The 24,777-nt window shown below is 50.0% G+C and overlaps 1 protein-coding gene across 2 annotated transcripts in view; it reads left to right on the forward strand.

Annotated features, from left to right (window-relative positions):
- Positions 1–642: 642 nt before the first annotated feature.
- BOC (BOC cell adhesion associated, oncogene regulated) overlaps positions 643–24,777 on the forward strand; it is a 34,944-nt gene continuing 10,809 nt past the window's right edge. For both annotated transcript variants that reach the window (XM_058661892.1, XM_058661893.1), the window contains exons 1-7: positions 643–790; positions 2,049–2,327; positions 18,840–18,986; positions 20,916–21,059; positions 21,436–21,729; positions 22,016–22,288; positions 23,129–23,436. In XM_058661892.1, coding sequence (XP_058517875.1) covers positions 694–790; positions 2,049–2,327; positions 18,840–18,986; positions 20,916–21,059; positions 21,436–21,729; positions 22,016–22,288; positions 23,129–23,436 — 1,542 coding nt within the window. In that variant the 5' untranslated portion in view covers positions 643–693. The remainder of the gene's footprint in view (positions 791–2,048; positions 2,328–18,839; positions 18,987–20,915; positions 21,060–21,435; positions 21,730–22,015; positions 22,289–23,128; positions 23,437–24,777) is intronic.

The raw sequence follows: 24,777 nt of genomic DNA on the forward strand, positions 1-24,777 counted from the left end.
ATTGGCAGTCTCATGAGCTTAGAAAGAGGACAGCTGGAAGACTACAGAATTACAGCATCAGGGCAGAGAGAAGTAAACTTCAGTGAGTGAAGCTGAGTCACTGGAACTTCAGTATTCATTCATTAGGAACAGCCCCTGCAGGGTTTATGTATCTTACACAGCTGGCAGTGCAGTGCCGCAGTGTTCTGCACTAGTGATTTTGGTGTGCTCTGTAGCCATGGACATCTGACCCCCTAAAGCAGGTGGTAGGAATGATTTCATCTTTTTGGAGTCTGTGCTAGGTTTTCTTTGCCCTGTATGTGGCTGTGGGTCTCAGCCCCTCCATAGCCTGTCTGCTACGCTTGTTGGTTCACTGGCAAGGTTCTCGTGTTCTTCCCATAATAAAAATGCCTCAGAAAAGAGTGCAAGGGGGTAGTTCTGAGGAGCTCCTTTTAGCTGAGAAGTGGCATTGGGAGTGTCCTCGGGACTCTCTAACAGCACAGTCAGGTCTGCACGTTGGTTACTGCCGTGAAGTGTGATGGACGCTGGGCCGAGGCACAGAGCCGGGCCCTGTAGCCACATCTGGGGCATCCTGGGTATTCTCACCGTAACCTGTGTTCTCTCCCCCACAATACAGTGTTCCAGAGCACTACAGAATCTCTGAGTGACCCTGGTGGCTTATGGGCCGTTGGCTGCAGACCCTCGTGACACACCATGCTGCGTGGGCTGATGATGGCGCACAGAGGACAGAGGCCGGAGGTCACACTTGCTTGCCTCCTCTTGGCTACGACAGGCTGCTTTGCGGACTTGAGTGAGTGTTCTCCTTGCCCTTCTTGGCCTGCCCCAGTAGAATCCTTTGCCTAGTTTGCAGTGTATACAGTAGGTGCCCTACAGTAGTTCCTTCCATTTTCCGATTTTTCAGTTAACCTTTTATTGCCATGGGCCTTTGGGGGCATACTCAAGAATATAGGTAAAAACAGTAACATTGGCCTTTTGTGATAGGCTTGTCATCTGAGATCATAGCAGTGGCTTATATGCATTGTTCATCAGCCATGGCAGCCCTGTGACACAAGAGGTGTTCGCCTCATTTTATGGATTAAAAAACCCCAACTTCCTCAGAGATCTGATGGACCTGCCATGTGACCTAGTCTTTCTACTCTTGGGAACTTATCCATATGCAGTGAAATCAGCATATGAGAAAGTAAGCTGTACCCCCATGTTTATAGCAGCTCAATTTTCAATAGCTAAGATATGGAATCAACCTAGGTGCTCATTAATTGATGACTGGATAAAGAAAATGTGGTGTATATATACTCTTTAGAATACCAATCAGCTGTAAAACATAATGAAATCTTGGGTTTTTTGGGCAGCTACATGGATCGAATCTGAAACCATTATGCTTAGTGAAATAAACTAATCCCCAAAAGACAGATATCAAACCGTTTTCCCTTATCTGTGACAGTTAGTACACAGAGAACAAAAAAAAAAAAATGTAATCTAAATGAGGCATTGACTTCCTGGGATTTGATTATTTATACCTTTTGTCAATACTCCTGAAGGTTTTTTTTTTTTTTTCTTACTTGATATGTGTGATTTCTTGAGCTTATGGAGTCTTTGCCTGTGGTTGTGAAGTAAAATGAAAATATGCTGTAGTAAAAATCAGGGAGCGATTTTTTCACTAAAGTATAGGAGAGTGAATGGGGAATACAGCTAGGAGGGAAGATAGGGGGGAAAGTTCCATTGTGCTCCTGAATCTGTATGTTGAAATATGAGAAATGTGTTCACTTTATATAAATTTTAAAAACCTCAAACAGGCCAGAGTTTGAAAGATGTAGTGACATTGAGACTCCCAACTCATGTCTGCCACCTCCAGAACCCAGGCTCGTGCCTGCTCTTGACATCTGCTTGCTGGGAGCAGGGGGAGGTCAGGCATGCCCGGTAAGGGAGATCGCCTGCTCTGGTGCCCGGCCCTGGAAGGCAGTGGAGCGGTCCACCATGCTTCTGGCGAGGTGATGTGGTCAATTTCCTGGGCATGTCCATTCATCGCTGCCTCTCTCTTCCTCTTCTAGACGAGGTGCCTCAGGTCACTGTCCAGCCGGCGTCCACAGTCCAGAAGCTCGGAGGCACTGTGATTCTGGGCTGCGTGGTGGAGCCCCCGTGGATGAACGTAACATGGCGTCTGAATGGGAAGGAGCTGAATGACTCTGATGATGCTCTGGGCATTCTCCTCACCGGTGGGACCCTCGTCATTACTGCCCTCAGCAACCACACTGTGGGGCGCTACCAGTGTGTAGCCCGGATGCCTGCAGGGGCTGTGGCCAGTGTGCCAGCCACAGTGACACTAGCCAGTGAGTCTCCTTTTGCCTCTGCAACTTTCCCTTCTCTCTTCCCGATAATTCATGTCTCTTGCCATTGGTCACACCACAGAAGGGGATTCACCACTAAAAGATCAAATCAGAGGACAATATCTGCCTGGGCACCTCAGTGGTCGTGGATGGGGGGCATCGTGTCCTGCAGAGAGGTGATGTCCACAAGTGTCTGTGGAGAAGGCAGCTGGGCGGGGTCCTGCTGATCTCTCCTTGGGACGAGGCGCTGCTCTGCCTTCACACTCAGACCCTGGTATTTGAGGTAGGGCGTGGTAGCTGCTTCCTGACGCCCTCTGTCCCTCACCCCACTCCGTTCTCACAGTGGCTGTAGTCAGAACTATGTGTGATCTGAACAAAGCCTGCCCATCCTGGACTTGGCCTCCTGTCTCTCTCTGAGGGGCAAGCGTTGTCCACATGTCTGGCCCATACATAGTAGAACGTGGGATGGAGACTGCATCACAGTGGTTAAAGGGAAGAGTAATGAGAAAGAGATGAGGACAGAGTTGAAACCAGGGAGAAGACACCCTACCGCTCCCCCCCCTCCAAGTTTCACTGTTATTTGTATTATTGCACTCAGTGTAAGAGAGTTTTTTTAAAGCCTCATGTCTTTGTCTGTAGACATTCTGTGTCATCTCCAGTCTCTGTTATTCCCATCATTATACTACAAAGAACCTGGGTGCTCGGGCCGGTTTCTGAAAACCAAGGGCCAAATAGCTTCTCAGGTCTCGCTCATGTGAATAATTCTGGCGAATTCCATTTCTGTGCATTTAGTGCCGGATTGTCCCCAGAACTGCTCTTAGATGTTCATTTTAAAAATATTTTACTTGAAAGAGTGAAGAGAGGTCTTCCATCCGCTGGTTCACTCCCTGAATGGCTGCAACAGTCAGAACTGAGCTCATCTGAAGCTAGGAGCCAGGAGCTTCTTCCAGGTCTCCCACATGGGTGCAGGGGACCAAGGAATTGGATTGTCTTCTGGGTTGGAAGTGGAGCACACATATGGAATATCAGTGCTGCAGCCAGAGGGTTAGCCTGATATGCCATTTCACTGGCCCCTCTTCTCTTCTCCATTTTTAAAATGTGTGTTTTCATTTCTACTTGAAAAGTAGAACAGTCGAGAGAGGGAGTGACCAATATGTCTTCCACCTGCTGGTTCATTCCCAAATTTCTGGTATAGCCAGGTCTACACCAGTCCAACGCCAAGAGGCTGGAAATCCATCTGGGTTTCACGGAGGTAGCAGAGATTCAGAAGCCATCATGTGTTGCCACCCAGGCTCTTTCGAGTAGCCAGGACCTGAACTAGCACTCTTGTGGAATGCTGGCATTGCAAGCGGCAGCCCAACTCGCTGCACCACAATATTTGTTCTTACTTCTTTTATGTCTAGCAAAAGTGAGGCATGGTTTTTATTAAATGATTTAGATGTATATTATAAATATCTAAAGGAGGAAAGCTGGGACCAAGTGACTTAATACACTCACAGCCAGGAAAGGAATCTTACCCAAGAGAGGTGTTTTTAGTGGTATTTTCTCCCCTTCCAAGCCTCAGTGCATTGGGCCACATTGAAGTGAGACTGGCAAACTGCCTTAGCACATAATTTTCACCTGGGTGCATTCTGGCCCGGGCACAGTACAAGTGTTCTTCCACAAAGCATTGATATCCATTCATAGTTTTTTTTTTTTATAATGCATACTTCTCTCAAATTTTTAAGACTCCTCATTGGCAAGGATTTCACTTTTTTGAATTGAAACAAACTTTTAATTTCATTTTCTGCAAACTTCGTTTCTGTGTGCTGACTGTCTACTCATTGTACAGTTGGGACATGAGGCTTGACGTATCCAGTGCACTATTAAAGGCTACAGGGCAGCCCCACCACCAGCTCTTATAGGCTGAACCTACAGCCAAGAAATAGACCCCACTGTCTCCCATTGGGCCGCTTTCTAGAGCCTAAAGTGTAAGAAATACAGAAACTTGTTTAGTCTTTACTGTCGCCTTAATGTAAACTCTGAGATTTCCAAGGCGTGTCCCTCTGATGGCTTATCCCTGACAGTCGTGCTTTGGGCCCCCACATCACCATCATCATCAGGATGGTGGAGGACATGATCCTAGGAGCTCACCCATCCCACACAATGGGCTATGTAGACTTCTGGAATGCAGTTCTGTCACAGTCAGCCTGAGTCCCTGGAATGCAAGAGGTCTGAGTCCCATCAGAAGAGAGAGCTAGGGAGCTAGATGAGTGAAGGAGCAGGGCTGCTGTCTTGGCTCCGGGTCCCTGCCAGCAGGGGAGAGGAGCAGAAGCTTCTTGTTTTCTTGGAGAATGGTTAAGCATCCTGCCGTTTGCTCAGAGGCAGGTAGAGGCTGTCCTCCACTGTCTCCCTTGGCAACCAGGCTGACTCTGACTTCAGTTGATATACACCACCACTGCCACTACCGGGGAGCCTCTCACCTATGTGATAGAAGGAACAGGCACTGAATGTGAAAGCGTAGCCTCTGGGGAGTACACTGTGTGCTCAGAGATAAAGGCAGGGCCTGCGCGACCAGTTGGGTCTGTTGAATGAGGAGGGTAGGGAGAACTGCTCTCATCGCATCAAGGAGAGATGAGGTCAGAGTTACACTCGTGTTGGCATGCATTTCCCAACTCCATTTTTCCATTTTTCCATTCTGATTGCATTATATAAAACTTAGACTATGTAGGAAATAACGTCTACCCTGTGCCCATCAATTACACACAAGCTACCATTATGTAAAGTATATCCTCCAGCCTCTGTCCATGCCCATTTTTTACATTGCTGTAATGGTGCTATTGAACAACAGCTTCCATCCTTCTTTTCTCCCCTTGCCCCTGGCCTTAGAATGTCTTTTTGAGTATACCTTGCATCCGGCAAAGTACACAAATGTGCTGATCTTAAGTGTACAACCCAGTGCATTTTTGTCACATGTGTCCACTTTTGGCACTGTCAGCCTAGCATATCCCCTCGTGTCCCCTCCCAGTTAATCTGTCTGCATGGCCCCCCACCAGAGCAGTATCCTAATTACTAACAGTCCTGAGACGTCCTCTGGGTAGCTCTGCTGAGAGCCCTTTCCTGTTGCTGGGCAATTAGGTCGCTTCCAGTTGTTCATTATTACAAGTAAGATGTGCCTTTCAGCAAGGTTTGTGCCTTTCAAGGCTGATGTTGCTCCTGGAGAAGCGAGATTTTTATCTGCAGATGGTCAGCACGTGTCTGGAGACTCAAGATGTTCCCTAACCATTCATTTGTCCTAATTAGGAGCCTCAGCTGAGCTTCATACTGTTTGGAGAAGGGAAGATTTGGAGAGGAGGTTTATTTTGGAGCCATCCTCTTGCTGCAAGGTGTATCTGAGTGAGAAGAGACAATTTATAGCCTTTATTTTTAAAACATTTCTGGCTGCTTTTCCCTGGTGCTTGAAGGGATCTGTGGTTGGCAGACAGGACAAAAGGAAGTGTTGGGCTGCAGCCCAAGAAGGCACAGGGAGAAAAGGGTGCAGAAGCCCCCGCTACCCAGTGTGAAAGCCAAGAACTGTTGGCTTGTTATTTTGACATGAATTAGGGCAAAATGTTTGGGCCTGGCCAGAAGGAATGAGAAGCGCTGGAAATGCAGTGAGCAAGCTTTGGGAGGCCGTGTCGCCAAGCAGAGGGAGTCAGTGGAGAGGAACTGCAGTCTCCCAAGCCTGGAGGGAGGCAGCGAGGGGGTGGCATGCACGCAGGTGGGGGCCCGCGAGAGGGGTGCTGTCTTTGGATGAATGCCGCTGGGGGATTTGGCCCCGACTCAGCAGTTAGATTAAGTTTCTGAAAGCACATTCCTGAGCAGAATGGAGGCTGTGTTTTTGCCGGTTGGCTGACGGAGGAGGGAGGCCTAGCAGTAGATGGGATTTCCGAAGGCCTGGTGTGTGTGTGGAAGGAAGCAGAACAATGGCGTGCCGGTGCACAAGCCTGCGCGCATGCATGCTCTCATATACTCCGCAGGGAAGGTTTCCTTTTCTTCTGGTCCCTGCTGCGGTTCCTTCCTGGTTCATCGTTTCACCAAGTACATGTTGTTGGGTACGTGTGGCATGTGCTTGTTGTCTGTTACATTTTGGCACCTGGAGATTCCTGCAAGCCTAGAATGATGGGGCCTGGGACCCGGCTTGAGGAGGGTTGGGATGGGGAGGAAGTCTATGTTACTGCTTGAATAATCCACTTGGATTTCTCCCTGACATGGTGAGATCAGCTTCCAGTTTTCAGCTAAAGCAGAGCTGAAGCTTGAGATTCACCTGAGGGGTCTCATGTGGGTGTCCTTCCCCCCTATACCCAGGTACCTGGCTGGCAGCTGCTTTCTCTCCCTGTACACATGCTTGGAGAATATTTTTATTTTTTTGTCCCACTCACCCTAAATTTTGTGTTTGGTACATCATGCTATGAATGCCTCACTTGAGATCACCTTGTCTAATCCTTGCTGCTTAAAGTGCTTTGGACTTGGGTCTCCTTCCTCTCTCTTCCCTTCCCCTTTCTTTGCACAAGCGTGGCACCGTGTGGCTCAGAGGTTGTGCTCTGCTACTGGCCCAACAGCAGATACCACCCAGAGGACAGAACCCTGCTCCCAGAACCCCCCAGCCCCGAGGTTCCCGAGCTTGTCACACATGGTCCAGCAAGGTGTCGTGGTGGTTCATCAGCATGGGAGCACCATGTGAAGGCAGGTCTCTGTCCTGTGTCTGTAACAACTTAGCACTCCCCCAGACTCCATCATCATCGTTCACGTTCACTCTTTTCTGTCTTTATCCTTTGCTTTTTCCCGTCTCCAGGTCCCAGACATAGTGAACACTGCAATACGTGGTCCCTGGGTAGTGTGCCCTTAATGATGTAGCTGGAAATTTGAGCCCTCATACTAATCGTGAAGTCCTAAGATGTTGTTTATGATGGAAAGCAGATCTGTATCTCTGCCCCCACCCCTAAGGCCATGGAAGGCCAAGACCAGGCACCCACTCCTGAATAGTCATCCCCTCTAGGGCCACACAGATCAGTTCCGAGACTCTGAGGAAAGGTCAGAAGGTCATTAAATCTTGGTCCATGGATAAATTGAAAAACCAAACTGGTATCACAGGAAAAATGAGTAATGGAAAAATCCTGGTGTAAGTCTTAGCTGTGCCATTTGGGTTACATGACTTTGGGTAAGCCACTTAATGTCTCAGCTTGCCACACCTGTGAAATGAACATAACAATAATCAGATCATCAGTCTTGGGGGGGCGGTTTAAAGGCTCAAATAAGAGGTTACATAATATATTGGAAAATGTTTTTGAGATTGTGAGGCCCTGGTCATTCACCCATTTGTTCAGTGAACATTGGACAATGTCTACAGGAGGCTCTGGATGCTATAGGCAGCTCTGTGCGGCTCAGCCCCATTCTGGAAGTGTCAAGGAAGACATAGCACAAGGCATTGCAAAGTCTCTGTTCATAACCTGATACAAGAAAGAGGACTGGCTTGGTAGATAAAGAGAACTAACTCGTGTCCTATAGATTTCTTGGCTGCCTGTATGTCTGGTTTCTGCATTCCAGATTTCCAGCTTCAGCCCGTTCAATGGTGACCATCATTGCTTGATACTTAGTCTGTGTGGCCTACAGAACTGTTCATTGAAGCTCTGTGGTCTCTGTTGCCCTTGCTTCTACTGAGGCAGCTGCTAGCTTGTGCTGGCAGGCTCACCTTGGCCCTCGGCATGGCCAGTTCTGTGAACAGAAGCTGTCTGTCTTTTGCTCAGCTCACCTCACCTTACCTTTTATCCCTTAGATGCTTCAGTAACTTCTTGGTTTGACCCTGAACTAGAATAGGCCCCTAGGGCTTGGCGTTGTGATATTATGGTATAAGCCACTGCCTGCAGTACCAGTATCCTGTATGGTCACTGGTTTGAGTTCTGGTTGCTCCGTTTCTGGTGCAGCTGCCTACTAGTATACCTGGGAAAGCAGTAGAGGATGGCCCAAATGCTTGGGCCCCTTTACCCATGTGGGAGACCCAAAGGAAGCTCCTGGCTGTGCCCTGCTCAGCCCCCAGTTGTTGCAACCATTTGGGGGTACTGAATCAGTGCATAGATGTCTCTATCCCTCCTTTTCTTCTCTCTGTAACTCTGCCTTTCAAATGAATAAAATGTAACTCTTTAAAAAGCAATGGACATAAAACCATCATAGACATTTCTGTGTGAAACTATTTCTAGATTCCTTTATCCCTATATTAGGATTCTTTAGAGAAGTAAAATCAATATATAGTATAATATTTCATTATGTTTACATAGTATTATATAGGTATAGTTACACAGAAGGAGATTTTTTTGAAAGAACTGGTTCATCAGTGTGGTGATTTAAGTTAGAATTGAAGCCTGCAGTTTTGAGTCTGAAGCTTGGGACCTCAGTGGATTTCTTCTTTTGTCAGTCTTTGGAAAGCTTGTCTCTGCTTCTGATGCTTTGAACTGACTGGATGATCCTTACTTCATAAGTCTACTGATTGAAAATGTTATCATCTCTTAAAAATATCATGGCAGCAACTTCTAGTCTGTGTTGCATCAGTCACTTAGTTGTCACCATCTAGAAAAAAGGCTGTTTAAAATTCAGCTATCAATTTAAAAAGAAAAAAAAAAACAACCAAGCAACCAAACAAAAACTCAGCTGTCTCTGTCCCTCAGCGCCCATTTCACATAGCCTGTTGCCTGAGGTAGTTCAGGAACGTATGTCCTGGGAAGCAACATGAAGGGATTAATTTGTCCTTCAGGCCAGCTTCCAGAGTCATGGACCAGTATGTTTCCACACCACAGGGGTCATTCCTTCACCTTTGTAAAGTTGTGAAAACTCCATTCAGCCCTTGGGTGTTTCTGATTTAAGCCTAAGCCATTGTAGCCGCACCTCTGGAAGACACTGACAGACCCTGAAACCCTGTCCTCCAGCCTCCCCCAGAGAGGCTTTCCCTGGCTACAGGAACAGTTTCCAGGAGAAGCCCTGCCTGCTTGGCACATGTTTTGTGTTAGCAGGTGCTTGGGCTGCAGGCATCGCAGAGCCAAAATGGGCTCCTGAAGGCAATTCCTTTAAGACTTTCGTTTTTGAATTCTACCGTTCCAGTCTTCATGGTTTTTAAATTCTAATTTATATATCTGTATCTTCATTTTTTTTACTTTAAAAAGCTGATGTATAATAGTTTATATGTAAAACCACCACAAATCCTCCATGGATAGAAAGGTAGAAAACATCTGAGGGGAAACTAATAAACAAAAACTCAATCAAAAGGCATTGCTTTCATTTTCAGTAATCGTGGTAATGTTTTTCCCAGAACATATTTCTTACTGCAGTTCATAATTCAGTTTATCTAATTAGTTCCTTCCTGAATAGCTGACCACTTGACAGTATGCTGTATTCTAAGGACTTTCATTAAAGAAGATAAAATTCAAAAGTTTCTGAGTCCTTATTGGAAAACAGATCATCCGTTTCCTACTGCTGATCTCTGAGTTTGGATATCTTTGGAGCCAGGGTGTATTCAGTTTCCTGCAGGACACAGCATTACCTGCTCCTGGCCCAGTGACTTTAATAGGATCCCACTGTCTGATGGAAAGGGGTAGGGGTGTGGGGGCTTTAGTAGCACCCTAGCCATTCCTGCAAGCCAGCCCAAAGGTTGTCCATTTAGAGAGGGGGATAGCTCTTAATGATAGGTGCGTCAGTTCCAGGAAAGTGAAGAATACCAGGAATTGGGCCTGGAAGGTTGAGTACAGGACAGCCTTTAGCATTAATGTGCTTATTCCTCACAGACCTTTCACAGTGAAATTAAACTCTCAATCCATTGCCTCCTCAGGCCTGAAGCCCACTATATTCCTGGAGTGACACAGATACTGTGGGTTTCATTGCCACAGTGAGATATTTTCAGGGGTACACTCAGTGGAATTCTGGAGCTAGTCGCCAGGTGCTTGTCTCTCTTGCTGTTCCATTCTGTTTTCTCCCTCACTGTGTCTCATCTCTTTGAGAATGAGAAATCGGGGGGATGAGGGCATTTGTACATTTTCTGGAGGATTTGTACATTTTCTGATGAAGAAAGGGAACTATAGTGTGTTTTCTCCAGCATGCCCCCTGCTCCCCTCAGTCTGCTTTTGTCCACCAGTGATGAACTCCCTGACAAAACAAGGTGGAGCTATTCGCACCAAATTAGAAAAACATTTGTGTGTTGGCCGGGAATCCCTGGTGAGCCGTCAGCTTGGGGATGAGGAGGTGGTGGTGGGAAGAAAGGCTGGGGGAGGAAAGGAAAACACAGGTGGCTTCCTGAGCTGCCCCAGGAGGCCCGGAGTCTGCAGCGAAAGCTGGGGCTGAGTGCCAGGAGGGTCGGAGACCGCGCTGCTTCATGCTCAGTTCTTGGAAGAGGACAACCAGCTTGAGCTGGAAGTTCAGCTGTACCTTATAGGATCTGCACTATACTTTGCTTATTGAGCAAGAAAATTACTGGAAGACAGTTTAGATACAAAAGATATTGAGCAGCTTGACTGTTCTTAATAGGAAATGACTTTATACCCAAATCACTTTAACCCTTTCTGTTATCTACTGGAAACAAAATTCATGTTTCACAACAATTTTCCCTGATGCTTTGTCTAAATCTTCAGACAGTGTTTGCAAACTAATCCTGTTACCAGGACCCAGATAGATCTGTGGCTTGAACTCTGCTCAGGGCATCCTGGCAACAAATGTTGCTTCAAATAGCCAGGGTCCCAATTCTTTATTTTTTTTTAAAGATTTATTTATTTTTAGTTGTAAAGGTAAATTTACAAAGAGAGGGAGAGAAAAATCTTTCATCTGCTTGTTCACTCCCACAAGTGGCCACAACAGCCAAAGCTAAGCCAATCCAGAGCCAGGAGCTTCTTCCAGGTCTCCCATGCAGGTGCAGACTCCCAGGGCCTTCTGCTGTCCTCTGCTGCTTTACTAGGCCACGGGGTAGGGAACTGGAAGAGAAGTGGAGCAGCTAGGATACAAACCGGCACCCTTATGGCATCCTAGTGCATGTAAGGCAAAGACTTTAGCCACTAGGCTACTGCACCGGGCCCCAGGGTTCCAGTTCTGTTTACCATACTAACCTCAAATCCATAATGCATCATCTGCCAAGAACACACTCGGGATATATACCCTATATCCTCAGTCCATCTTTTGCATGCACAGAGCCATGTGCTTAGCCTTGGTCTGTTTGCTAAGCAAGGGAAGAGGAGGACCACAAAGTGTGTTGCTGTGTGTAGCCAAGACAAGCTTTGAGGCGCCTCTTACAGCAAAGATGGGGGAAGAATTGTTTCATTTGCTGTGATGGCTAGAACTCTTTCGGGAACATGGCATGAGCTGGTTCCTTTAAATAAAACGGAGTGCCTGAATTTGGGTCCGCTCCAATCCTGCTCCAGCTTCCTGCTCCTGTGGGCCCTGGGAGGAGACAGGTGATGGCTCAGGTTGTTTGGTCCCTGCTGCCCACATGAGAGACTGACTAGATTGGGTGCCTGATTCTTGGATGGGAGATGGGAGATCCATCTTTGTCCAACTCTACCTCCCAGATAAATAAGACAGACACGTAAAAATTTAGAGTAAAAAAGAGAAAAGCCAGGAGGGCCAAAGAGTCCCTTGGCTTTCTCTCCTTTCTTATGTGTTAGAAGTTTGGTGCTATCTACTGTGAACTGGTTTTAAAACTTTCTGCCTTTTTTGGAATCCAGGAATAATCCTGAAAATTGAATTGAGTGGTGAGTCTGTCTTACAAATGGACAGAATGTTCACATCTAAAATAAAGGGCTCTACTCATGAGCAGCAAGTAAAAGCAGAAGCGAGAAAAGCTAAGGTGCTGCATTTCCACAGCCACAGGGTAGAAGTCCAAGTCCTAGGGTGTGCTGGCTGCCTCTCTGGGCGGCATCGGCCCCGTCTCTCGACGAGAGGCCCCTGCCCCAGAAAGTCTTCACTTACCCTGGGATTCCCGATCCCTGCTTGGCTTCCAAGACTCCAGTTTGTCCTCCTCTAGGAAAGCTGGCTTCACCCCTCCTGCAGTTAGGGCCCTCTCTGCCTGTCGTCAGGGCATGCCTGGGCTGCTTCTGGAGCCTTCTGCTGCAGCCTCTGCCCAGAGGCAGGAGCTGGAATTAGGCACCCTTGGACAGTATAGGGTCTGGCACACAGTAGGCCTTTGGTGAGGTCCAGGGAGGGGAAGGCTCCCAAATAAAAGGTGCTTCATGTTAAGACGATCAAAAAGGGCAAGTAGAAAATGAACACAGATTTTAAGATTTCTCCCCTAAAGTCCGATACAGCAGAAGTTTTCAGGAATTACAAAAACAAAGGTGAGGGCAGAACTTGGAGACAAGAGGTTGAAGATGCCAGTAGCTCCAGGAAGGGTTTGGAAAGACTGATTGATGTGAGACACACAATCCTGGTTAAGGCACACTGAGATGTTCAGAGGACTCTGGGGCCTGTGAGGGGAATGCCAGCGAGCGAGCGGAGAGTACTGTTTACCAGATCCTTCAGGAACAGCATCAGAGGGTGTGGTGGGTGAGCTCCTCGGGCCCTGCTGCTGCCCAGAGCACGCAGTTCCCAGGTATGAGGGGAGTGACGGTGATTGCACTGCTCCCTAGGGGCCTGCTTCGTCCCCGTTTCCCCCCTAGCTCCTTGGCCCCTGTCTTCTCTCCTCTCGCTCTTCCTGTGTAGGCTGCCAGCCCTGCCGGAGGCTGTGCCAGAATCCAGCTCTTGCCATGCTGAATCCAGACCACCAGGAGTCACATTAATTTTCCCATTGCTAAGTTTATAGTTTATATTTGGATGATCAGAGAAATATGTGTGATGTGGGTTGCTGGCAAGTGAAGCTTTTTTCCTTCTTCCTCCTTTCTTCAGTGTATTCTTATTATTACTTTTGAGACTATTTTGTTCCTTCATCTAGTCCAAGAGAAACTCCCCAGTGCTGCTCCCCGGTCTTAGCTCCCAGCAGCGCCAAGGCAGAGACACGGGGCAGGCTGCATTCATCTGGCTGCCAGACTCAGTGGAAACATGGCTCCCATCTTTGACTTGTCTTTGAGGATTAATCGCATTGCTCATTTCTCTTGTGTCTTTTTTCTTTAAAAAAAAATATTTTTAATTGGTTCAAGCCAAGAAATTCCTGAAGCCTTAGGCCAGCGTATTGCAAATCATTTAATGACATTGCAAAATAGGTTCTTTTTATTCCCTCCTTTCCAGCCCCTCCCTTCCTGCCCTCCTTCCTCTCCTACCCACCTCCAGGTCTCTCCCTGCCTTCGTGACTTTGATGTTTCTGCCCTCTTCCTCCTGGTTTTCCTCGGCCTGCTCACATCTGCTCACAAACCCCACCTTGGAGCCTTCACAGCTAAGGGATTTGGCATCTGCAAAGTGTTTTTTTTCTCCCCCCTCCCCATGGAAACTGTTTTTATTTAAATGAAAGAGAACACGCCTTGCTTTCATCAGAAAGTGCATCTGAGACATCTCATGTCATGTTTCCATGGCTGTCAGGAAAGGGCTTTGGAGCAAGTATTTTTTGTGCAATTGGATAGGTAGGAGGGGAAAAAAAAAAACGAAACCACGAAAGAGTGGGTGCAAATGTATGTGTCCACTGTCCTGGCCTGCTCGGGGAGGCACAGCACTTACACCACCTACTCCTAAGTCCTCCATGGATGGTGGAGGTGGTGAGGTCACTGCTCTTGGAGGCAGGCCCACCTGCCTTGAGTTGTGCTTGTCTGTCTGATTGGTTAGAGTGAAGGTTCCTTGCGGTTGAGAGCTCTTCTATCCTTTGTTCTTCCCGCTTTGCCTGGCGTGGCACGTGGCTGGCTGAATTGAGGAGTCCCTCAGTAATGCCTAGGGGATTGTCCTCAGAGTGGAAGCAAAACATGTTGTGTGCTTGTGTTTTTGTTTTTGTAAGTTTTATTTACGTACTGGAAAGGCAGAAAGAGAAACATCTTCCGTCTCCCAAAATGGTCAAACGTCTGTGGTTGTGCCAAGTTGAAGCCAGGAGCCTGGAGCTTCTTGTAGTTCTCCCACATAAGCATTTGGGTCCCTCTCACTGCTCTCCTGGGTGCATTATAAGCAGGGAGCTGGATTGGAAGTGGAACAACTGAGTCATAAAACAGGAGCCTATGCGGGGTGCCAGGCCTGCAAGCCCCATAATGTGGTTTTTGTTAGTTTGTTTCTTGTTTTTCCAGCTTTGTGGATTTCTGTAGGGTTAAGCTTCAGTGGTCTGTGTGTACCAGGACTGCAGACTGGTCCAAAGGTTTACTCAGTACCCCAGATGTGTGGCTTCTGAGATGCCCAGGTCATGGTAATCCTGTCCACCTCCACTCTAGCAATGACTTCCGTGGTTCTCTGTTTATAGAATATTCTATTTGGAGAGCTAACCTTGGGGTCACAGGACCCACGATTTCCTCCAGTGCCTTGGGTGCAGTTTGTGATTCCCTGCTGGTGAGAAAAGCAGGTGGGGAATGGAAGAGCTAGCGCAGTGCCAGAGGTCCAGTAGTGAGGCAGTCCCAAGGACCCCGCACCTTCTCAAATGCTACATCCAAGTTCCCCTTGGCTAGCCCTGAGCTGGAGCCTCCGTCCCAGAGCTCTCAGGAGCTTTATTTCCCGACTCCTTGGCCATCTCCCCTAGATGGAGATGGGAGTGCAGGAAGGGCCTTGGAGTCAGCCTGCCCGCAAAGCAGTGCTCTGCAGGGACAGAATCTTTCCGAGCTTTGCCTCATATGCCACGGAGGCCCAGGCAGCCACAGGGACAAGTTGAGGCTTGGGGGGGCCAAGAGAGTTGGGGAATAGAAACTTGCCGATGGCCCCGAGGCTGCTGAGCCCTGCCGGCAGCCTCGCCCAGGTAACCCTGGGCCATACCTTGCCTCGCCGTCTGGTGGATCCCATCCAGACCTCAGCAGAGGAGTATGGGCTTGTCCTGCGATTCCTGAGAACGGGCCAAAGGGCAGGACAGGGCCGTGCGTGAGGGAAGCCTGCGTGAAGAGAAGCTGAAACTTGGGAAGCATTCTGCTGAGCCACTGGAGGTGGGGATGGTTGAGACTTCTTGTGTTCAGCAGAGGGGGTTCTTCTACTCAAGTCCTAATTAAACAAAGTTGAGTTTTGATTTGCAGCCCGAGTGCCCCTGAAGGTGACCATTTGGCTTAAAAATTACACTGAGGGCATCTAACAGGAGGCTTAACACACCTTGTATCTGGGTATATCAAGGCTGTGAAAATGAAGGGATAATACTGGAGTTAAGATGGGACCACTTGGGATATGATGATGCGTGAATATATACCAGGTCCTGTAACATTTCCCAGCTCTCCTAGGCTTTTTGTTAATGGAGGAAGGATAGATTAGTAGGCAGCTTGTGAAGGACAAGCACAGAACACATCATGCAATGTGAGTCTGAACAAATCCCATAACCTGGCCACAGATACAGGGACCAGCACGTACAGCTATCCCTGGAACCTGCGCAGCTTCTCAGAAAATGCAAAGTTCTTTGACAAGTGGAGGCCGGCCGGCTCAGAGATGATCCCGGAGACCCCAACTTCTGACCTTGCGGAGCTGAGAAATAGTTCTGCTTCTGGGCATTGGACTGATGTGGACACGTTGAGGAGGTTGCTAAACAGCGCAAGGAATTCACAAAGAGGGGATTCCAGAAAGAGGGGTGCAAGGGAAGGGAAGAGGATTAAAGCTGCGAAAACATTCCTCTAATGGATTTCTCAAGCACACCAGCCAACAGGCAAGGGCAGGTGTTCTGTCACGCCGTTTCCCCCTTGAAACCAGATCCATCCTTCAGCCGTGCAGACCTGCTAACCCATTTGTGACTGAAGGGCCTGCTCCTTGTTCCCAGGGAAGGGCTCAGCCTGAGAACAGGCTGCTCTGCCTGCTATGGGACCAGCCAGTGGCGAGAGCTTGGGTCTGCCCTGTCGGATGGCCGATGAGCCTGTTATTGATCATGAAGCCTCCACGCCTCGCTGGTTTCCTTCCTGCCCCAAAGTGCTAGAAAAGGCGGGGTTTGGGGGGCTCTCTGATTTTTAGATCATTCATCACATCATTACTCTGCCTTTGATCCATTAGCATAACTCAAGTTTTACTCCTGCAGCCAAATGGGGGATATTTGCCCAGTGAGGCAACAGCTAAGGCTTCAGCTTCAGGAGGTGCAGGGAGGGGACGGAGCCAAAGACCCAACTGCTGCTTCTTTGTTTTGAAGCTAGGAAGGCTCGCCTGCCACTCGGCCCCCTTAAGGAGTGGATGCCCAGCTGGGGTGCCCTTGGTGCCGCCTGCATGGGCTGTTGTGCACATGTTGGCATTAGAACAGAGAGGCTGTCGGTCCACATGACTGACTGGCACCCAGCACCGGGCCTCCCCCACTGCCCAACCTTCTGGCTCCCATGGAGCAGTTGTCAAGAGAGTGCAGCAGGAGCCAAGAGGGGCTCATGGGGGTTGGGGGTACAGTTTCCAGCATTGGGTGGTGAGGCGGTGCCCGCTTGAGCCCTCAGCTATGTCATGTGAACAGGAGCCTGTGGCCATTCAGATGGGGCTGTGTCCTGGTGTCAGATTCCCTTCAGTCACTCAGATCTTCCTTGCCAAATGTTCTGCTGGCTTTAAGTATATTCTAGCTGGAGGCAAATTTCCTTGGAATGAGGTAAAGAAAGGAAGGAAGGAGGGGGAAAAAATTCTTGGTGGAGTAGTTTGGGCTTCATTAGACCGTGGAGGAGTGTGCTTGTCAGTGCCTGAGGAGTTTTCCACACGTCTGTGAGCTCCAAGTCCTCACCATGGGCTTTGTGAGGAGCCTCCCACTTGGCAGGTAACAGGGTGCACTGGCCTGAAGGGGGATTAAAGCCTGGCATTTTTAAAGAAGTGATTTGCTTTTGAAAAGCAAGTCACTGGTATTCAGTTCCAATGCACTGAGCTCAGGCAGCCCCCACCCTCTGCTCCTGTCCCCAGTGGAAATCTTGCTACTCTCTGAGAAGTGCAGGAGACCTGAGCTGGGCCAGAAATGTAGGGATCCTTGTTCAAACAGGACCAAGACGAGTCAGACAGTGATGGCATGGCATCAAGCCAAGTGTTGGCTTATTCAGGTGTCGCTGCAGGCTGTGTGGCTTGGGCTGAGCCCCCAAAACCACAGCATTCAGTAAGGGCTTAGAAAACCCTTGCAGTCCCTGAAGTATTGTGTAGTGGGCCTTGGGGCTGGAGTAGGGAGTGAAAATTGATTGACTTTCCACAAGGAATTCCTAATTTAGTTAGGGTCAGATGTCACATGGAGAAAATTAAATAATGATCATTATTTAAAAGCCCATGAGGTCCACACTCTCTGTCACTTTCTCATCTGGAAAACCAATTTTCTGTTTGGAACACGGTTCTGTTGCACAGGTGGCCTCTGTTTGGCGCAACAGCATCTGTGATTTGGCTCCTATGAAGGGAGATCTGTTGCTCAGACTCTGGAGCATTTAGGAAACATCCTGTCCTTATTCCAGGTGTGTCTCAGTCCTCTGACCCTCTCCAGATCCCCGTCTGCCTCCAAGGAGCCAGGGCTAGAGGGATGGCCACTAGTGCTGCCTCTTAGAGAACACTCAGGGTTTCTACAGAGTCCCTCCCCCACACCAGAGGAAGGATGAGCCAAGGCCTGGTGGTAGTTCCCAGCTGACAGGGATCAGCCTTCCAGTTATGGCCACAGCTAGCCCTTGAGTTGGGCATCTCAGGCCTGTCTGTCTTCACCATGGATGTCAGGAGACCCTGCAAGGCTCTCGGATTGACTTACAGGGATGACGTCGTCTGTGTGCTCTTTCCTTGTCTCTTTTGGTTGCCATTAGCTGAGGCTGCCTTGACCTTGAGCCTGTCCAGATGAACAGGATCAAGTGGGCCCTGTGTCTCAGTGAGACAGAAGGGGCTGGTCTGTGGTGGAGGCACTTCCTGATGGAACCTTCCAGATCCCCAGCTCATGTAGGGCTATGGATTCTGCCTTTTTAAACCCCTATAAACAGAGAGGTTGACGGGACAGACTCAGCAGCCCCACAATATGTAATGTCTGCTTATTCCTAAAGAACTACTTAGGGATGCAGTCTGCTTCTTCTTTCTTCCATTTTTACCATTTAGCTTTTTATTTACTTAATTTGTTAGGTAACCGTGTATGTGTGAGAGAGGATCTTTATCCACTGTTTGATTCCTCAAATGCCCACAACAGCCAGGGGTTGGGAAGGCTGACTCTGAAAACCAGAGTCTTCATCTGGGTCTCCCACGTGAGTCATGGGCCCAAGTGCTAGGCTCGTCTTCTGCTGTCTCCAGACAGCAATAGCAGGAAACTGGATTGAAAGTGGAGCCAGGACTTGAACCCAGGCAAACCTCTCTGGGCGCCTGATGGGTGGCTTAACCGCTTTGCCACCACAGCTACCATGCATATGTGATCTTATAGCCTTGTAGCTGTCTGTGTGTCGCAAGTATGACTAAGGACACCAAGGCACAAATTAGCCTGAAATGTCACATGGTTGCTGTCTTCCAAGAACCCAAACATCACCTCCCCTTCTTTCCCCGCAGACCTCCAGGACTTCAAGTTGGATGTACAGCACGTGATTGAAGTGGATGAGGGCAACACGGCTGTCATTGCCTGCCACCTTCCTGAGAGCCACCCAAAAGCCCAGGTCCGGTATAGCGTCAAACAGGAATGGCTGGAGGCCTCTAGAGGTGAGCCGGGTGGGCAGGAGCCCGAGGTCAAGGTTGGGGAATGAGCTTGCCGCCTCTGACCACTCCCTGCCCAAGAGACCTGAGTCAGCACTGTTGCCTCTCCATCCCCTACGAACATGCTGCAGCCCAGCCCCTGCGCTCTCCAGCTGGCTTCTGTCTTGCCACTTAGCACTGTAGGATCCTGAAGGGGGATGCTTCCATGGTCGATGTCCTCTGCCCGTCTTGGGGTGATCTCTCCAGCCTTGGAGGCCCTGGAAGATACTGCCGAGTGCTTGGTTCCAGTTGCCCCCCGTGTGAGCCCCTTGCCACCCAGCACTCACGGAGAGGCTGCCTGATACATCCAGCCACCCTGCACAGCAGACAGTGCTGCAGGTGGAGTGTGCTACCCCAGCTGTCTGCTTGGGCCACAGTAAACATGTCACCAGGACCCGGGAAGGAGAGCTGTCGCACAAGACAAAGTTGGCTTCTTCCACCACTGTCGCTGCACTGGGGCCATGGCACCTAATCTGACCTGACCTCACAACTCCAGATGCACAGCTTCTAAGATATTTTTTTTTATTGCCTTGTTCTGGTTATGCAAGGAATGGATGAAGTGACTAGAAAGCCTGTAGGAAAATTAAAATTAAAAATCACTTTATTTCACCGCAAAAACCTTTCGAAACCCATGCATGTATTTTTCATATTATGCATATTCATGAGCCTTTTGTGAATTCCTTGTATGTGTGGACTTCAATTTTTTGTGTGTGAACTTGTCCATTTATTAGCAAACAAGCAAGCTCAAAATGTCTTGTGCCGAAATAATCTTACAATTCCATTTTCCATTACCTTTCTGTAGTACCCATGCAGGTTCATTGTAGAAAACTTGTAAAACAGAAATATTTCTTAAAGAATAAAAACCCAATCCTGCCACTGAGAAATAATTGGAGAATGAGAGGGAGAGAGCATGAATCCCCCCTGTGTCCCCAGCAGAAGGTTGGCAGAAGCTTCTGGGGACAGTTCTCCATCTGGCACTTGCCTCAACAGCTCACACCTGGGTGGTCCCGCAGCCGGCAGATACCAAGCTTGGTACACCACAACTCCCAGGAGAGGTCTCCAGGACAAAGCTAGCACTCTGCCCGCCAGGAGGCTGACCGTCTCCCAGCTGCTGGGATGTTCAGAAGCTGTGAATCTGTCTCCCATCTAACTCCACCCCGTGGCACTCCCGAGCCAGGAGCAGACGGAGCCTAACCAGCCAGTGGTGTGTAGGGAAGGGTTTCCAGGACATTGACAGAGTCCTACTTGGTTAAAATATTTCACTCCACTGGCTGAAGTTCATCAGAAAGGAGATTCAGCTGTGACAATGATGGAGACTGATAGGAAATTCCCAGGCCAGCTCTCTCCTTCCTGGACCCACAGGGATGTTCATCTATCCACTGTGAGCAGCAGTAATTTTTACAGCCCCTCAAACCTTACTGCCCCTTAATCCTTAAAGTAGCTCTGGGGCAACAGATACATTATGCCTTCTTACAGAGAATGCAGCAGCATCGGAGAGGCTGACCAAGTTGCCCAAGATCACACAGTTAGTACGCTGCAGCACTGGAGCTTGAGCCCAGTCAGCCTGAGCCCAAACGCTGCATCTCCTCCATTTCCACAGCTCCCTTGAAAAAAAGATGCTTTTTTGTTGATATGCACTAACTTGGGGATGTTTACGTCAGTCAACCAGTGGATTAGCCAGTTGGTTAATTAGTTCCCTTCCCTGGCAGTTCTGTCCTCCTTGGTGCGAGGCTTTATGGGAAGACGAGCCTCTCAGGTTTGGGATACAGGTGCATCTCTGCTCTTGGCTCTTGCCTTGCCTGTCCCCCTGCCCCTGACTTCTGTGGGAGCTGCAAAGCGCAGTATTCTAAGCTCCGAACTCATTCCCATCTTTCTCTCTTCCTGTCTTTTGCACAGATAACTACCTGATCATGCCTTCGGGGAACCTGCAGATTGTAAATGCCAGCCAGGAGGATGAGGGCATGTACAAGTGTGCCGCCTACAACCCAGTGACCCAGGAAGTAAAAACCGCTGGTTCCAGTGATCGACTGCGTGTGCGTCGTAAGTGTCCAGGCAGAGGTGTGGGGAGGGTGGGGAGATCGGGGTGGATTGTTGATGTAGAGGCCAGCAGAGCTGGGATAGGAGGCGGGAACCTGGGGGTGCCACACTCTCACCTCTGTTATGTATCCTCAGGGTTGGCTCTGTGGCCCACGGGCACAGGACATCAAGGGCTCAGCCAGGAATTGTCCCCTCACACCTAGCCTGGGCAGGTGTCTGTGCTTGTGGCATCTCCTGTTCCTTCTGTCTGTTGAGAGGTTTCCTTCACTGTATTTGTTTGTTTTGTTTTGTTTGTTTGTTTGTGACTGGGATCTGTTGGGGTGGGTGCAAGAAGCCCTGGTCCCATAAATTATCTATTTTCCCCCCATCACCTTTCCAGGCTCCACGGCTGAGGCTGCCCGCATCATCTATCCCCCAGAGGCCCAGACCATCATTGTCACCAAAGGCCAGAGTCTCATCCTGGAGTGTGTGGCCAGTGGGATCCCCCCACCACAGGTCACCTGGGCCAAAGATGGGTCTAGCGTCACCAGCTACAACAAGACACGCTTCCTGCTCAGCAACCTGCTCATCGACACCACCAGCGAGGAAGACTCCGGCACCTATCGCTGCATGGCTGACAACGGGGTTGGCGAGCCTGGCGCCGCAGTCATCCTCTACAACGTGCAGGTGTTTGGTGAGTACTGCCCGTGGCCGCTGGCTCCTCTGCATCCTCTTTGGCCGCTGTGGCCTTGCTGGACATGTGGCCCAGACTTGGATGGAGTGAAGCCTATGGAAGACTATAGGCACAGAGGAGACCTGGGGTTGCCATAGTTCTTGATGGAGGACATACGAGGCCATTCCTTCCCTCAACCCCTGCCCATTGGGGAAAAAAGACAAACAGTAGCCAAGAGGAACCCTTCCTGTGTGCTCTGAAATGGGAAGTCACCCCTGCTCAGCTTTTCTCTCTGGTTTCCCGGCAGAGCCCCCTGAGGTCACCATGGAGCTGTCCCAGCTGGTCATCCCGTGGGGCCAGAGTGCCAAGCTCACGTGTGAGGTGCGTGGGAACCCCCCACCTTCCGTGCTGTGGCTGAGGAATGCTGTGCCGCTCACCGCCAGCCAGCGCCTGCGGCTGTCCCGCGGGGCCTTGCGTGTGGTGAGCGTGGGGCCTGAGGATGAAGGTGTCTACCAGTGCATGGCTGAGAATGAAGTTGGGAGTGCCCATGCTGTGGTGCAGCTGAGAACTGCCAGGCCAGGTGAGTGTGGCCTGAGGTGCCCTCATCCCAGGGAAAGCCAGTTGAAATTAGCCTCAGTGCATTAGAGATGGAATTATGTTTTTATTTCCAAGTTCCTGTATAGAGTAACTTCCTATGTCAGTAGTGTTTTGACTAATACAGTCAGTTGCCTTAACTGTTGTATTTAACTCAGAGAATCTGTGAGCGGCATTCCGTGGATCCCAGTTTAAACAAGCAAAAGCCAAGTTTGTCCTTTTCCACTTGGCTCATTCCAGCTGACACCTCTGTTGACCAAGCGCGGGACTGGGCTAGGTCCTGCGGGGTTGCGGGGAGTTGTGAGAGAAGCCCCACCTTTAAGAACTGGAGGAGCTGAGCTGCCAAGGACGCAGTCTGAGAACAGAGTGCAGTCCAGGGCTGAGTCAGTATCAGGAAGCGGGGAGCTGGCCAAGGCTGTGCCCTGTCTCCTCAGGGGCCTGTGTGCTGCCACGGTGATAGGACTGTGCTGCGGGGACCTGTTCTCCCCGCAGGCCTGGATGTGAGGAGGTGGGGTGCAGGGTTCCTGTGCCCCAGGAGCACCCTAAGAAAATCCACCCACATGCACCTGTGTGGGAGAACATCAAGTGGAAGAGGTGCCAGGACACAGCCAAAGTCCGGGGTCAGGGATGGGGGATGGCTGTCTGTTCCCTGTGGTGGGGCAGTGCCCCAGCCCCCCAGTCCCAAGGAACCTGGCCACATGTGCCAGAACTTGCTGACAGTTGCCTTGGGGCTTCTCTCTGACTCCTCACTCTGGTTTCTCCCCAGCTGAAAACCAAGCAGACTAATACCCTCTTCTTGCCTTGTTTCCCCTGCTCTGTACTCCAGGAGCAACCTTGAGACCAGGGCAGAATGCCAAGCTGGCCACAACCACACCCCCCACACCGCCATTCAGACCTGGCAGCCCTGACCAGATGCTGAGGGGGCGACCCGGGCTCGCCAGGCCCCCCGCATCCGCACAGCCTGCTTCACTGCCATGCCGAGGAGAGAAGGGGCAGGTGGCTCCTGCCGAGGCCCCCATCATCCTCAGCTCCCCGCGGACCTCCAAGACAGACTCCTATGAGCTGGTGTGGCGGCCTCGGCACGAGGGCAGTGGCCGGGCGCCCATCCTGTACTACGTGGTGAAACACCGCAAGGTAGGGACTGGCACTGTGTCACCACCACCTGCTACTGCAGAATGCGGTCACTCAGCCTCCTGACCACCTGCCCGAGAGGTCCCAAGACCTGGCCCAGTCGTGCTCAGTGATGACCAAGACTGCTACCTTTGGGCATGTGGGGCTGACCCTGAAGGACCCCAGTGGCCAGCCAGCCACATGTGGATCTTTGGGCCCAAGCTCTCTGTGCTCATTTGCCAGACACCAAAGGAGACAGTTTGCTCTCCCCCTGCTCAGCAACTCCCTCTTCCCCTCCATCCTCTGTCACTTGTTTCTGGTGTTGCTTCATTTATATGTGTGTGTGTGTGTTTCTTTGAACCTGAGTGAGCTGTGCCAGGTACATACCTTCAGGGACTCTGGCATGGCAAGCTGGCCATGTAGCTAGGAAAACAAATATTTGCGAACAAGTGTTTCCTCTGTGGGCCCTAAAATACCCACTCAGTTCTCAGAGGGCATCGTGGCCTAACTTGGACAAGCAGGCTTTTAAACTCCAGGCACATCTTGCTGTTCAGCCCTCAGCTGTTTCTCCACGACAGAAGGAAGTCTGTCTGACAAGGTTCAGACGCTGCATGCTGCCCAGGAGGGGATGCAGGGACAGAGCTGAGCCAGCCTCATGCTCCTGGTCAGGACAGGGAGTAGGACACTCTGCCTGCAGCTACCCTCCTAACTCTGGCATTGTGTTGGGAGGGGATGCTGGAACACGTGGCTGTTCACTCCAAGTTGGATGCTGTTTGTTGCCAACGCCATCATGATGTAGAAAATGACTGTGCTGCAGTGGATGCCTTGCAGTAAGAGCATGTTACAAATGCCAAGCTCAGAGTAGATTGATGTTAACCTTCGCTTCTGAAAGTACTCGGGGTGCTTGGTAGGCAGTAAGGGAAAAACCAGTGAATGTGGAACCACACGTATCCACTCCCTCCATCTGCACGAGCAGGCCGGCCAGCTACATGCCCATATGTATTGGAGAGCGCTGGCCGTGCAGAGGCCACTTCCCTTGCCTGCTGTGCATGCAGCCCCTCTACACACACTGTCTGGGAAGACTTGGGCTCAGGACAAGCCCACAGAACCTGGGCCTCTGCTGCCTTCCCATGGGGCTGGCTGGACAGCTACAGTCTGCCGGGCCCTATACAGGCATCAGGGGTGAATGCATGCTAATGATCTTAGCTTTGGCTGTGTTACAGGCAGTTGTTCCCCCTCTTCCCCCAAGAGACAGAAACCAGCCGAACAGCAGGAATAATGTTTTGCAGGCCTGTAGATATCCATGGAGGCACCTCCCATGGGAGGCAGGCTGGCAGGAGTCAGGCGTGGGGGTCCGGAAGTGCT

The sequence above is a fragment of the Ochotona princeps genome, chromosome 3 (genome assembly GCF_030435755.1).
Source record: "Ochotona princeps isolate mOchPri1 chromosome 3, mOchPri1.hap1, whole genome shotgun sequence".
In the NCBI taxonomy this organism is placed as follows: Eukaryota; Metazoa; Chordata; class Mammalia; order Lagomorpha; family Ochotonidae; genus Ochotona; species Ochotona princeps.